Here is a 16,658-nt window from a genome sequence, read left to right on the forward strand (position 1 = left end):
ACGTATCACCTATGTCAGAAAATAAACAACTTGTATTAGTTTTCTTGGGCTACCATAATAACAAAAAGATGGAGAAGAAATAAATACGTATGTGTATGCATGTATATAATGTATACACACACACACACACACGCCCCAACTCTGGCCTCTAAGAGACCAGAGCATTTACACTCTAACAGCTTATGTAGCACCCAGATTTTGGTTTCCAAGTACCATTCTCCACTAAAAGGAACCAGGAGTTTTTAGAAAATGCCTAATTCCAGGTTTGAGCAGCATATAAAGAAAAGTTGAACCTGGAATATCTGTCAAAACAAAGTATTCAAAGAAGGATACAGACAGAGAAACCAACTTGAAGGAATTCCCACTGGCCAGATCTGGGACAATTTGAATATCAAAACAAGTAATGAAATAACAGATGACAGCACATTAAGTAAGAATCCATGGGTCTATATTAAAATAAATGAATACATTTCAAGTACAATGAGGAATAAGATATTCACAATTTCAAAATATTCCACAAGATATTTATTAATTACAAAAGGGAAATAGTACTTCAAGATAGAGAAGCCTGGAAGACAACCCCTTAATCAAGTGATCAAAATGAACAACATCAGTAATTGGACACATCAAAATTGTGTGGCATGTGAATAATGCAATGAGAAGAGTACAGCATTACTTCTATGATATTCCTGCCAAAGATCTATAACCCAAATCTAATAAAGAGAAAATTTCAGAAAAAAACTAAAGTAAGGGACATTTTAAACAATAACTAGAGTAATCCTCAAAAGTACCAAGGTCACAAAAGTTAAAGAAGAATGAGGAATTATTCCAGACTGAAGGATACATGACTGATTCTGGACTGGATCATTTTGTTATAAAGGACACCAATGGGACAACTGGCAAAACCTAAATGGGGTCTGAAAATTAGATAGTATAATGTATCAAAATTAATTTCCTGGATTTTGATTGCCAGACTGTGGTTATGCAGAAGAATGTTTTCATTTATAGGACACACTAAACTACGTTGGCAACTTACTCTCAAGTGGTTCAGGGCACAAGGAAGTACTTGTAACTTATCTAAAAGTCTGAGAGAAAAGTAAAAAACAGGCTGCAATCATAATTTTAGAAGCCAAAATAGAAATATCAAGGAATTTCTATTAAATTCAAGTGAAAAATCATTTTTGAGACTATCTCAGAGTACAGTAGATCTCAACCATAACTGTAAATCAGAATCACCTGGGATGCTTTCAAACTATTTCCAGGCTTAGAGTCCTAACCCAGGCCAAGAAAATCAGAACCTCTTGGGAGTAAGATATAGTCATCAGAATCTTTAAAAGCTTTCTTGTAATTCTGATGTACAAAGGAGAGAAACACAGGCATGTGCCAAGTCGTAGGGGTCATTTACCCTTAATGGTCTAATTTAGACATCTTCTCAATGAAGTGTTCCTGGACTACCCCATGCCAGAGTTCAACACTTTCTATACTGCACCTTTGACTTCTAATAGTTTTAATCACACTGTGCTGCAATTTTTTTTATATTTTTATTTCCCACTAAAATAAACTCCTTCTAACACAAGGGACTGCTGTCTTATTCAGTATTTTATCATCACTTGGGACAGTGACTGGCATATAACAAATACTCAAAAATTTTCATTTAAAATGTAAAAAAAAGAAAAAGTAAAAAGGAGGAGAGAGGAAAATAAATAAGAGACTCAATTTCTTCCCCCAGTAGCTTACAGCCAGGAAGGAAAAAGGTAAGTAACAAAAAAATTTATCAGAAGGAAGAAACATTAGTACTGAAGTCTTTTGCTCTCTACTTGTGCCCCAAAGTATGTTTTTCAAAATTACTTCTGTTTAAAAGTACCTGAATGCTCTGTGTAGATTCTCTTTATATTCTCTTTCTAAAAAGATAAAATTCAAACTATTTTTCCTAAACTGGTTTGAGGCTTTGGATGTTTTTTTCCTGTAGGTAAAAGACTCTTGCCAGGGGAAAAAAAAAGGGGGGGGGGATTCCCATCCTGTCATATGCTGAAAACCTGGAAATACCATGTTTTATCTAAAAAGCTAGCATTTTTATGTATTCCAATACAAGGAATTATAAAAATTACTAATGTATAAAAGAGATAGAAGTGACATATAGTCACTATTATTCAAGTTAAGTTAAAAATACAAGTGTTAAAAATACCTTTTACTTACCTTATCTGCACACATTGACACTTTAATGTCCTGCTGAGATATTTCATAATGTCGGATATTAAAAACATAATTACCAGCCAACTTCAAAATATCAGCTGAGATATACTCTAGTACAGCCACAATATACAGGGATACATGATAGTCCACTTTGTACCCTAAAACCTCCTGTGGAAAAAATAAACAATTTAATTCCAAAAAATGGGACTGCCAAGTATCAGTTAAACACTTAAAAAATTATCCAATATTCTTGCTTATAAAGAACTTTCTATAGACCAAATGTCTAAACTTACAGATATCAAAGGACATAGAATGAGCCATAGGTCCCAGTGTCAGAAGTTTTTTTTTTTTTTTTTAAAGAGACATCTAATCTAACAAATCTGCCTTTAGTATCAAGTAAGAAGAGATTATTGATTCCAATATAGAAATCTTGGTCAGGACTTCATGGAAAACCTCTTAAATTAATACATTACCCAAACCCATTGGACAAGTATCTACTATTTTCAAGGACCTGTAACCAATATTTCCAAATGCCAGTGGTTTTTATTCAGGGGAAGATGTGTGCATGTGAGGGGGGGTAGTTAGGGGCTCTCAAAATTGCTACCCAGGGGCATTCAAATCCATATACACCAAGTATTTTCTATTGACTAAATAATATTCCCTAGTCTACTTTTTCCAATGTATGTATCTGTGATATATTTGAATTTTTTTTTTTCAACGTTTATTTATTTTTGGGACAGAGAGAGACAGAGCATGAACGGGGGAGGGGCAGAGAGAGAGGGAGACACAGAATCGGAAACAGGCTCCAGGCTCTGAGCCATCAGCCCAGAGCCCGACGCGGGGCTCGAACTCACGGACCGCGAGATCGTGACCCGGCTGAAGTCGGACGCTTAACTGACTGCGCCACCCAGGCGCCCCGTGTGATATATTTGAAAACAGTTCTGAACTCACCATAGCTTTTGACAATATATATTTTCTTAATCAACAAAAGGTTGAGAGTCAGTCAGGGGTAGTACTCATCAGAAGATGACACAAAGATGCATTATTGCTTATCATTAACTTTTAATATTATTTGAAAGGCAATATGATTTTATTAGAGTGTGTTTATTTTTATTTGTACACACATTAAGAAATATATATACATATGTATATGTACAAGTATACACATATACACATGCACAGACTAATATAGGCCGTACTATATAAATACTAAAAAAATACACCAATACTTTAAAAAGTGTTATTTGTTATAAAGAACTCCCCCAATGTTTGTTTTTACTACCTTCAATGAAGGATGGATTTTGTCCACAGGCAGTAAGAGAGGATTTCTTCGTTTTCGTTTTTCTATGGCAGATTGTGCATCAGCAATAGCCCACTTGTCAATTGGATGAGGAAAGGTCTTCTGAACACGTTCCTGTTAATATCATAGCAGTACTATTGTTAATTGAAGTGTTCATAACTAGAAAATTCATGCAAAACTAAATTTTATTATCATCTTTAATGCTAGCAGATAACAGTGCCACAACATGTTTTGATTCCTGTAAGAACTACTTTTTTAAAAGGATCAACAAGACTTTCAAAATTTTTTCCTACATAATTCCCATGAATAAAGATAAAGTGAATTTTAAACAGAAAGCTTTAAGCATAAGCATAATTAAAATGGAACTGGAACTAGAAAAAAGCAGTAACATTAGGAGAGATTAAAGCCAGCATGAAATACTCATCAGTGATTTTACAATAAGTCTCCTAGGATTAAAACTATTTACCTGGTAGAAGTTGTTAACTCATTATTAATAATTATTATGCAGTCACTTTCCCTTTGCTAACCTTAGAGCTTTAATATAAAGAATTTTAAAAATAAGAGATGTCATGTACCTGTTAGAGGATCAAGTAGGTGACAAAGCTCAGAATGTCTTAAGGAAATACATCTCTTGGCAAAAATAATCTAAGTCTTATAGGTTACTATTATGGCTCATCTAATCAAAATTTAACCAGTGGTTGGCATGAATAATGAGAACTAATGATAACTGAATCAAACTCCAATTTTTAGGACTTCCTATTTTAAAAATTATACTCTCATCTTTTAGCATATTTAGCTATTGAGAAATTTGCTTTTTTTTTTATACTTAATGTCTAATTCTTAGAGCTGAGACTAGGGAAGAAATACTCTAATTCCAAGAGTCCCTGAAAATATTAATAGCTCAATTACTCCAAATTAAGATTTTCCTTCATACTGGAAGTTGTTGCCTTATTACAGAAACAATATTCCAAAGAAAGGATGTAAACAGTATAGTAAAAAAGTTAATTTTTGAAAGCTGTGCTGATAGGTATTTCTAAAAATCTAAAAATACTCCCATGTAACTGAGCCAATACAAATATTTTAGCACTAATTTACACATCTTTTAGAAGTGTGTCTGCGTATTAATCAAACAGTAAATATCCAAAAGATTTTTATTAGTCCTTTATTGAAGCAGTATTTATATGCAGTAAAATGCACAGATCTTAAGTGTACAATTCAATGAATTTTGAAAAATGGTTACACCTGTGTAACCATCACCCTAATAAAGATTCTAACATCTCACTCCCCACCCCTCATAGGCACATCCTGACTTCTATCACCATTAATTTTAGCGTTTCTGAACTTCACAGAAACGTATCCTACTATATGTACTCTCTGAGGCCTGGCTTTTTTTGTTGTATATAATATCTTTGAATTATAGCTATGTTATTGTACATTATCAATAGCCCATTCTTTCATTTTATTACTGAGTAGTATTCCATCTTATAAATCAACCACAATCTGTTTATTCATCTTCTTGTGATGGAAATTTGAGTTGTTTCCAATTTTTGGCTATTATGAATAAAACTGCTTGGATATTCATGTATAAGTCTCTCTGTGAACATGTATTTTCATTTCTCTAGATTCAACACTCAGGAGTAAAACTGTTGGGGCACAGACTAGACATACTGTATATTTAACTTTATAAGAAACTTTGTAAGAAAAAATAAACATTAAACTTTATAAGAAACTTTTCTAAGTGGTTATACTGTTTTATATTCCTATAGCAATGTGCTGAGAATTCCAGTTAGGCTACATCTCATTTGGTGTTATTAGTCTTTAATTTTATCCCTTGAAAGAGGTGTGAAATGGTATCTCATTGTGGTTTTAATTTCTATTTCCCTGTGATTTAAGAGCTTGAGCACCTTTTTCATGTGCTTATTGGCCATTAGCATATCGTCTTTTATGAAGTGTCTGTTCAAGACTTTTACCCATCTGGGGAAGGAGGGGGTCTTTTTATTATTGATTTGTAGGAGTAAACATCTTCTAGATACAAGTCATTTGTAAGGAATATATATCGCAAACATTTTCTCCTGGTTGTGACTCACACCTTTTTCATTTTCTCGATAATTTTATTCTTTAATACTTAACTGTGTTTTGAGTCCTCTGTAAAAAAAAAAAAATTGCTTAACGCCAGGTTAAACAAATATTCTCCTGCATTCTCTTCTAAAACTTTATAGTTTCAGCTTTATGTTCAACTCTATGATCTGTCGTGGGGTGCCTGGGTGGCTCAGTCGGTTAAGTGTCTGACTTCAGCTCACAATTCATGGGTTCGAGCCCCGCCACAGACTCTGTGCTGACAGCTCAGGGCCTGGAGCCTGCTTCAGATTCTGTGTCTCCCTCTCTCTCTCTGCCCCTCCCCCACTCATGTTCTGTCTCTGTCTCTCAAAAATAAATAAACATTGAAAAAAATTACAAAAAAAAGACTATGATCTGTCTTGAATTAATTTTTAAGTGAAATAGGTTTCAAGGGTTTTTTCCCCATAAATTTATTCAGTAGTTTTAGCACTCTTTTTTGCTGAAAAACTTTCCTTCCCCACTGATTTGCCTTGATATCTTTGTTGAAAATGAACTTAGCACACACCTATCCCACATGATTTCAATGGTTTTAGTTTCCACAATAATTCAGAATGATATAGATTTAAAAATTCATTTGTACAATGGTTCAGTGACTTTGAAATATCAAAATAGTTTTTACCTCCACATCTTGAACAGTCCTTGGCTGAGCCATGCATAATTTATTAAGCAGCTGAAAAATCAGCTCTTCAATATAATAGAGAGACTCTTCATTAGCTGAGAGATTGGGATGTACTTGCTCCTGAACCTTTAAAAAAAAAAGTTCTTAGTTAAAGTACAGGCCAAATTATTAATGACAAACACCAGAGAATCTTCTTTATAATTAATATTTTACTAGACTAGTCATTCAAATACAGACATAAAACACAAAAAGTGGGAAGAAAAACTCACCTCTATTTGTTACTCTCTATAAACTTTTCTGAACGTATAGAGTAGGGTTCCTTAAGCTTTTTTATACTCTATGAAAATCTATTGAAAGCCACTGGCCCCTCTCTACTCCTTACTGCCAAAAAAAAGCATATACAGATAAAATATTCTATATAATTTCAGAGGAATAGTAGATACCCATACCCTTAAGGTAACTAATATATCTACTAGAAGTCTTTGAACACTAGGTCATGAATCCCAACAATGGAGATATCTCTGAAAAACCAGACTACTTTACAGAGCTGCTCTGTGAGGTAGGTGCTAGTCAGCTTTCTTCTAGCATGGCACAGACAAACCTCAAAGATATTCTGGTTTCAGTTCCAGACCACTACAATAAAATGAGTATCACAATAAAACAAGTCAAATAAATTTTCTGGTTTCCTAATGCATATGAACGTTATATTTACACTATACTGTAGTCCAGTAAGTGTGTAATAGCACTATGTGTAAGAAACAATATATATACCTTAATTTTAAAATATTGCTAAAAAATGCTAATTATCATCTAAGCTTCCAACAAGTCATCATCACTGATCACCATAATAATAAAGTATGAAATACTGCAAAAATTACCAAAATGTGACACAGAGACATGATGTAAGCAAATATTGTTAGAAAAATGGCACCAGTAGACTTGGTTCCACACAGGGTTGTCACAAACTTTTAATTTATAAAAAATACACTATTTGCAAAGCCCAATAAAGCCAAGCACAAAAGAAGGTGTGCCCGTATACATTCCTTATTGCTGCTATATAGCTGTGGTGAGCCTTTTTGGTTGTTAATTTTTAATTAGAACCTAGTAAACTATCCTAAAAAAGAATCCAATAGAACTGGATATGAAGAATAAGGTAAAAAATGGTGTTTAGCACATGGTAGGTGTCATGTAAATATTTGTTTAAAGAATAGTTGAGAGAAAGGGGTGCCTGGATGGCTCAGTTGATTAAGCATACAGCTTTGGCTCAGGTCATGATCTCATGGTTTTTAAGTTCGAGCCCCGTGTCGAGCTCTATGCTGACAGCTCAGAGTCTGAAGCCTGCTTTGGATTCTGTGTCTCCCTCTCTGTGCCTCCCTTGCTCATGCTCTTTCTCTCAAAAAATAAATAAATAAATAAATAAATAAATAAATAAAAAGAATAGTTGAGGGAAGTAAGTATTGCTCTTTTTATGCCATATTAGAAGGTATCGATGCCACTGACATAAAAATAGAAAACGTAAGTAGTCTAAGATCTACTTTTACAAAAACAAAAAAATTGAAAAAATAACTCACAGATTTTAATATGGAATATTTTTAATAATCCAGTTCAAAATAGCTTCTAATTTCCATTATGGTTTTCCCCTTTGACTTTTAGAATTTAGAAGTTTATTTCTTAATTTTTAAACTTACAGTATTTTTTTAAGTTCTTTTTTATTGATTTCTAGAATAATCACACTGTAGTCAGAAAACATACTTTCCAGGAGTTCAATTTTTTGAAATTTGTTGAGACTTGCTTTTATAGCTCATTATATGGGCCTAGATGGCTTCACTGACAAACTTATTAAACATTTAAGGAAGAAGATAGAAAAAGAACAAGAGACTTCCCAACTTACTTTGAGACTACCTTGATATAAAAATTTAAAAAAGATGAAAATTATAAGCCATGTTTACTCATCAGCCTAGAAATAAAAGCCTAAATATCAACTAAATTCCATAATATATATAAAAAATATACGTGACCAACCAAGTGAGTTTATCCCAGCAATGTAAAGTTGGTTTAAAGTTGTAAAATCAAGCAATTTACCATCCTACCAGATTAAAAAGGAAAATACGATAATATCAATAAATGTACAAAGAGCATCTAAAAAACTCAACATTCATTCATAATAAATTTTCTAGTGAAATTGGGGCGCCTGGGTGGCTCAGTCAGTTCAATGTCCAGCTCTTGATTTTGGCTTAGGTCATGGTTTTGCAGTTCATAGATCAAGTCTTTGATTGGGCTCTGCACTGATAGTGTGGAGCCTGCTTGGGATTTTCCCCCTCTCTCTCTCTCTCTCTCTGCCCCTACCTTGCTTGTGTTCTTTTCTCAAAATACATAAATAAACATTTTTTAAAAAGTCTCTAGTGAAGTTAATTTAGTAAACGGATAACTACAAAAAAACCCTACAATAAACATTATAGTCAACATGGTGAAATACCGAAAGCTTTCTGTTTGAGATCAAGAAAAAGGCAGGGACAATTGCTACGTCATTTCTATTCCACATTGTACTGGAGGTCCTGGATAGTGCAGACCATCAAGAAAAAGAAATAAAAGTGTAGGAAAATAGATTTACAGATGATTTGATTGCTCATTGTGATAGCTAATTTTATGTGTCAAATAGCCTGGGCCACAGGATGCCCAGACATGTGGTTAATTAAACATTACTTCTGAGTGTGTCTATGAGGGTTTCTGGGTAAAATTAACATCTGAATTGGTAGAAGTCTGAGTAAAGCAGACTGCCCTCCCTAATGTGAGTGGACCTGCCTGAATAAAAGGGTGAGTAAGAAAATTCCTTCTCTCTGCCTGTCTTTCAGTGAGTATTTTGGTCTTCTGCTTTTGAATGAGGACATAAACTACAACTTTAACTAGAACTGTAACACCAACTCTCATGGGTTCTCCAGCTTACTAACTGCTTATCTTGGATTCCTCTACATCTATTAGAGAGAGAGACAGACAGACAGAGAGAGAGAGAGAGAGAGAGAGAGAGAGTGTGTGTGTGTTCCTGTTCCTTTGGAGACCCCAGACTAATACACCCATGAAGGAAAATCAAATATTGTATAAATACATTATTTTAATTTATAAAAAATAAAATTTTATTCCTGTGTAGCAGCAACAAAGTTGGAAAATAAAAATTTTCAATAATATAATTTACAATGAATAAAAATATGTATCATGTACCTTGGAATTTATCTTAACAAAACAAGTACAGGATCCCTAAGGAAAAAACTATAGACTCTGAGAGGAATTAAAGATCCAAATACATGAAATGTAAAATCATATTCGTGAATTATCAGACTTAATATTGTAAATGTATCAATTCTCAAACTGATTTTATGGAGATAAAATCACAGTCAAAACCGAAAAGGTTGTTTGCTGAAACTGACAACATAATTTCAAAACTTATATGAAATGCAAAAGGCTAAGAAAACCAGCCACTTAATCAAAGAAGTGTAAGTACTTGCTCTAATCATTATTGTGATTTATTACAAAGCTACAGTAAGAATGTGATACTGTTATAATGACAAACAAATGAATGGAACAGAATACAGAAGCAAGTCCACATATATATATGGACCCTTGACTTACAACAAAGGTAGTTCTACAGAGTATGAGGATGGGGTCATGGGAAGGTGGGGAAGCCCAGAAACAGTAAACAACTAGATACCTATATGGAGAAGAACGAAACTTAACTCCAGTTCACACTTTACACAAAAAACAATTCTAGTTGGATTTTTTTTAGATTACACATAAAAACCTAATAAACTTCTGATAATATAAAACAAGATATTATCTTCATGACCTCAGGATAGGAAAGGATTTCACAAAAATTACTATCCGTAAAGGAAAGGATTCATAAACATAACTATATTAAAATTTAAAACTTAACATTCATCAAAGTTAGCACTGGAGAAGAATAATGTAACACATAAAATAAAAGGGCTCATATCCAGAACAAAATAATTCCTAGAAATTCAGTAGACAGGCACCTGGATGGCTTAGCTGGGTAAGCATCCGACTCTCGGTTTTGGCTCAGGTCATGATCTCGGGGTTTTGGGAGTTTGAGCCCCAAGTAGGGCTCTGTGCTGACAGCAGGGAGCCTGCTTGGGATTCTCTCTCTCTCACCCTCTCTCTTTACCCCTCCCCTGCTCACGCTGTCTCTGTCTCTCTCAAAATAAATAAACTTAAAAAAAAGAAAAAAAGAAATTCAGTAAGAAAAAAAGTATAAAAATTCCAGTACAGGGGTGCCTGGCTGGCTCAGTTAGTAGAGCATGTGACTCCTGATCTCAGGGTCATGGTTCAAACCCCATGTTAGGTATGGAGTCTACTTAAAAAAAAAAAAAAAAAAAAAGAAAGAAAAAGCAGGTAAAAAAAATCAGCACTTCATAATAGAAGAAATTCAAATGACCAGTAAGAGCTTTGGCTCTTTAGTAGTCAGAGAAATGCAAATTAAACCACAATGAAAACTATTACCTACTCACATCAAACTGCAAAACTAAAATGTCTGATAATACCAGTAATCATGTAGAACAATGGGGAAAAAAACAATGCGAACTTCAGACACTGCAAATGGAGTGCAAAATGCCTCAATCATTTTATTTTTTTTGGCTCAATCACTTATGAAAACTTAGCCATTATCTACAAAAATGCAAAATATGCAATACCCCGTAGTCAATAATACTGTAAAAACTTCGTATATTAACAGATGGTAACTAGACTTATTGTGGTGATCATTTCGTAAAGTATATATACCTGAAACTAATACAATACTGTACATCAATTATACTCAATTAAAAAAATTAAAAATTAAGGACACCTGGTTGGCTCATTCAGTACAGCATATGACTCTTGATCTTGGGGTCATGAGTTTGAGTCCGGCATTTGGTGTAGAATTTACTTAAAAATAAAATCTTATATATGTAGATAAATAAATAAATAAAGTGTTTAAAAGGATATGCATACCCTATGTTTAAAGCTATGTAGACCAACATAGCAGACACTAGGCACCTGTGGCTACTGAGTACCTAAAATGTAGCTCCACTGAATTGAAATGGGCTTTAAGTATAGAATATATGCCAGATATCAAAGATATAGTATAAAAAAAGAAAGTCGAATATCTCAATGTTTTTACTGTTTATATGCTAAAATGATTAGATTTATTGGGTTAAATAAAATATATTATTAAAATCAATTTCATCTGTTTCTTCTTTTTTAATACAACTATGAGAAAACTGTTTTTTCATTATGTAAAACTATGTAAAACTATGTTTTTACATTATATTTCTATTGGACAGCACTGTTCTAGAGAAATTAGCACATGGGTTTACTAGAAGACATGTACAAGAAGGCTCATAAGCAGTATTACTAGTGATACCACCAAACTAGAAACTCAAATATCTAGGGGCGTCTGGGTGGCTCAGTCAGTTAAGCCTCTGACTTGGGCTCAGGTCATAATCTCACGGTTCGCGAGTTCGAGCCCCGCGTCGGGCTCTGTGCTGACAGCTCAGAGCTTGGAGCCTGCTTCTCATTCTGTGTCTCCCTCTCTCTGCCCCTTCCCTGTTCATGCTCGGTCTCTCTCAGTCTCAAAAATAAACATTAAAAAAAAAAAATTAAAAAAAAAAAAGAAACTCAAATATCTATCTAAAGTGGAATAAATTATAGCATAGTATACAATTGAATATAGGAGGAAACATGAGTAACTACAGCTATGGATATATCTTCAAAATAATGTTGGCAGAAAGAAGTCAGATAAGGAGAATATATACCATGGAATTCCACCTCAAGATCAACAAAACTAAACTATAATGTTTAGGGACACGTTTAAAAGGTAAAAATATAAAAGAAAAGGGCAGTTATTACCATAAAAGTGGTTACCTTCTGGAGAGTTCTATTGAGAAAAGCCCTAAATAAGTGTTCCTTAAATTGTATATTTATGTTTTATGCATTTTTTATTGTTTTACCACTTCACCATAAATAAGGTTTTAAAATGTTGGAGAATCATCTAGCAAACAGAAAATCAAGGGGTGAAATTACAAAAAAAAATAAGTCAAAAGGACCCTCCTAGTCACGAGCTAATAAATGAAATTAAAATGTCAAGGGTGCCTGGGTGGCTCAGTTGGTTAAACATCTGACTTAGGCTCAAGTCACAATCTCACAGTTTGTGAGTTCAAGCCCCACAATCAGGCTCGGTGCTGATACCTTGGAGCCTGGAGCCTGCTTCAGATTCTGTGTTTCCCCCTCTCTCTGCCCCTCCCCTCCTTATGCTCCGTCTCTTCTCTCTCTCAAAAATAAATAAACATTAAAAAAAAAATGTCAGAACCCTGGAGACAAAGAGAATATCCTACAAGCTGAGGGTGAAGGAAAGAAGCAGGTCCTATACAAAGTAGGTATTAGACTAGTTCCAGACTTCAACTGTAATACTAGAAGCTAGAAGGCAATGATTTTCATCCTAGAATAATATCCTAATAAACTATCAATCAAATGTCATAGTAAAATGAAGACATGCTTAAACATAACAAGGTCAAAAATTCTGTCTCCCATGCACACATTCTCATTAAGCTTTTATAGTTTGTAACAGTAAAAGAAGAGTATGAATCAAGGAAGAGAAAAAATGGCATACAGGAAATGAAGGAACTAATACAGAACAAAGGCCAAAGGAGTAACCAGCATGAAGTGAAGGAAAAATGTGAGAGTTGTACAACAGGCATAAGGTCACCAGTCCAGACTGCAGATCAGAATACTCTGGGAGAAACTATCTCAAGAAGATGAAATCACAGAGCACCTGGCTGACTCAGTCGAAGAACATGTGACTCTTGATCTCAGGGTTGTAAGTTCAAACCCCATGGTGGGTGTAGAGATTACTAAAATAAATAAAAACTTTTAAAAAAAGATGAAATTGATAAGAGTATCTGATGGATCTAAAAATCTTAAGAGGCTATTTAGACAACTGGTAGAGACTTTAATCTTGAATTAGTAAGTACATAAACAACTACACAAATATGAAAACAAGACAATTATTAACTCCAGTAAAAGGTTAGGTAGAAAAGGAAAAGCAGTTTAACTATAAACAAAATTTACAGTCATAATAATGTAAACTGTAAATACTGATCCAAACAAAACTAAGATATAACCATGGTGTGGGGTGAAACAGGAAATATGTTATGTATGGTAAGGTAGATGTGTATGGGGGAAGGAGGGAGATGTATATGTGTATTAAAGAATATTAAATCTTTATCTTCCATGGTAGGAAGTTAACAGATAATGGCCAAAACAGAAAAATCAAGAAATAGTAATTTTTTTCCTGAGAGATACAGAATACTGAAACAAATCACTTTGAAAGTTAAAAGTAATTATCTCTGGAAAGCAGAAAATTTTGTGAATGGAGAAGAGATACTGCTATTTTTCTTACAAGTTATTTTTCTTATAAGTTAGTTATCTTTTTATTTGCAGGAATAATTTTGATAAAATATAAACTAACTTATAAAGAAATATAATCTGAACTGGGGAAGTAGGAAAAAAGAAGGATACATAAAACTAGAAATGATAAACACTACTTTTTCAAGAACTTTGGATAAGAAGAGTTTAAAGTAAGGCAGTTAGATATTTATACAGGACCAACATCCAAAATGACAGGCTTTATAATATTTTTATAAATTCAAAATAGATTTCAGGGAAATATTTTCTCTTACATCGTGTACTTCTTTAACATAACAAGAAGAAACTTAATTACATCTTACCATATGTTTCTATTAGATCAATAGAATTAAAATTTTCCTTTTTTTAATAAAAAATAAGGATTGGGGTGCCTGGGTGGCTCAGTTGGTTAAGCATCTGACTCTTGATTTTGGCTCAGGTCATGATCTCATGATTCATGAGTTCCAGCCCTGTGTCAGGCTCTGAGCTGACAGAGCCTGCTTGGCATTCTCTCCCTCCCTCTCTGCCCCTCCCCTATGCCCATTCTCTCCCTCTCTCTCTCTCTCTCAAAATAAATACATAAACATTAAAAAAAATAAGAATTTACACTGGAAGTTTAGCAATGGCATTCATAAGACTGTTTCTTATAACATCCTTCCATAAAAGCCAAGTGCCCTACTCAGTAAAAGTGACTGTGCATGAGAATTAAAATAATGTCCAACTGGGATAGATTTTTTTTCCTGTGATTATGATTTTGGTAAATAACCTGCAAAGCAACTTTAACATTTAGCATCAAAATTTCTTACACCAAACTTCTTTTTTTTTTTTTTTAATTTTTTTTTTTCAACGTTTATTTATTTTTGGGACAGAGAGAGAAAGAGCATGAACGGGGGAGGGGCAGAGAGAGAGGGAGACACAGAATCGGAAACAGGCTCCAGGCTCTGAGCCATCAGCCCAGAGCCCGACGCGGGGCTCGAACTCCCGGACCGCGAGATCGTGACCTGGCTGAAGTCGGACGCTTAACCGACTGCGCCACCCAGACACCCCACCAAACTTCTTAAAGTAAGTGCAAATATGAAAAGTCATAAAAATATATGTTAAAATCCCACACATAAATACTAATAGGACATCAAGATGACAATAAACGATAACCCTACTTTGCACTTCCACAGTGTTTACTATGTCAGCACCGTAAGAGACAGTAAAAATAAAATTACCACATCAGAACAAACTCACCTATCATATTTTCCTGAAAGACTAGTCAGAAAAAGAGCAATTAAAATAATTTTCAGTCCTTAACAGTAGATCAACAAGTCAGACCTGCATTTTAGTTACACCATTTTTTCAAATTGCCAGAAAGTATTTCCCTATACATACACTGTAAAAAGAATAGTCATGATTCTATATATAGATTCATGCACAAAAACATTAAACTTTAAATTTTTTCCTACTGAGATAAACACTATACAAACTTCAGAAATGTCATTTCCTAATTTGTACCTTTCAGTTCTGCATATTCACAATCAAATAAAAAACTCTTGCTAGTGCATTTATTTAATCAATTAACATTTGAGTTTTTGTACAATGTAGAGATAAATCCCTTTGGCCACACAGTATGACATTTATTGATGCCAAATTCTTCACTCCATTGCCAAGATTTTTGCAAGGATGCAAATATCTCAAACATCAATATTAAGAATACTGGAAGTTTAAGGGACACCTGGGTGGCTCAGTCAGTTAAGCATCTGCCTTTGGCTCAGGTCATGATCTCATGTTTTGTGAGTTCCAGCTCTGCATCGGGCTCTATGCTGATAGCTCAGAGCCTGAAGCCTGTTGGGATTCTGTGTCTCTCCATCACTCTCTGCCCCTCCCCCACTTGCTCATGTGCTCTCTGTCTCTCTCTCAAAGTAAATAAACATAAAAAAGAATACTGGAAGTTTTTGTTGTTGTTATAAAAGAGTTAAAATTCAATTTAGGGGCACCTGGGTGGTTCAGTTGGTTAAGCATCCGACTTCGGCTCAGGTCGTGATCTCGCAGTTCGTGGGTTCAAGCCCCGCGACCGCTCTTTGCTGACAGCTCAGAGCCTGGAGCCTACTTTGGATTCTGTGTCTCCCTCTCTCTCTGCCCTTCCCCTGCTCACGCTCTGTCTCTCTCTCTCTCTCAAAAATAAACATTAAAAAAATTCAATTTAAAAAGGAAAAGCAAATTTCATTCTAAAAATATACACAAAAAACTGTAAAATATTGCTGACAGAAATTTTAAAAGACCTATGTAAATGAAAAGATAAACTTTATCAGCTGGAAGACTCAATATCATTAAGATGTCAATTCTTCTCAAATGATCTATCAATTCAACACAATCCCAATAAAAATTCCATAGTAACACAATGGAAATCCCAATAAAAATTTGCATAGTAATTGATACCCTGATTTTAAAATTCTCATGGAACTACAAAGGCCCAAGAATAACCAAAACAACTCTGAAAGAGAACAAAGTTGGAGGGCTAAAATTACCTCATTTCAAGAATTTTTATAAAGCTACAACAATCAAAACAGTGTAGTATTGTTGTAAAGACAGGCAAAAAGGTCAATGGAACAGAATAAAGAATCCAGAAAGAAAGCCATAAAGATACAGATGAATAATTTTCTTTAAAAGATCTTATTTTTAATAAAAGTAATCTCTATATCCAATATGGGGCTCAAATTCACAACCCTGAGATTAAGAGTCACATACTCTACTGACCTAGCCAGCCAGGTGCTGAGTGATGAGTGATTTTTAATACAGGCATAAAGGAAAGGACAAAACTTAATAACATGAAAGATGTTCAACATCATTAATCACTAGGGAAATACAAATAAAAACCACAAGGAGATACCAAGACAGACCTATTACAGTGGCTAAAATTAAACACCAAATATTGGCAGGAGGAACTGGAACTCTCATACTTTGCTGGTGGGAATGTAAAACTGTAAGACAGTT

General features: G+C 34.2%; 1 protein-coding gene across 2 annotated transcripts in view; it reads right to left on the reverse strand.

The window, feature by feature from the left end:
* The window catches only part of SOS2 (SOS Ras/Rho guanine nucleotide exchange factor 2), a 90,630-nt gene that overhangs the window by 59,884 nt on the left and 14,088 nt on the right, over window positions 1-16,658 (reverse strand). For both annotated transcript variants that reach the window (XM_030319050.2, XM_030319049.2), the window contains exons 2-4: window positions 6,231-6,356; window positions 3,476-3,607; window positions 2,197-2,361 (exon numbers count right to left, since the gene is read on the reverse strand). In XM_030319050.2, the coding sequence (XP_030174910.1) occupies window positions 2,197-2,361; window positions 3,476-3,607; window positions 6,231-6,356 (423 nt within the window). The remainder of the gene's footprint in view (window positions 1-2,196; window positions 2,362-3,475; window positions 3,608-6,230; window positions 6,357-16,658) is intronic.

The sequence above is a fragment of the Lynx canadensis genome, chromosome B3 (genome assembly GCF_007474595.2).
Source record: "Lynx canadensis isolate LIC74 chromosome B3, mLynCan4.pri.v2, whole genome shotgun sequence".
NCBI classification, from domain to species: Eukaryota; Metazoa; Chordata; class Mammalia; order Carnivora; family Felidae; genus Lynx; species Lynx canadensis.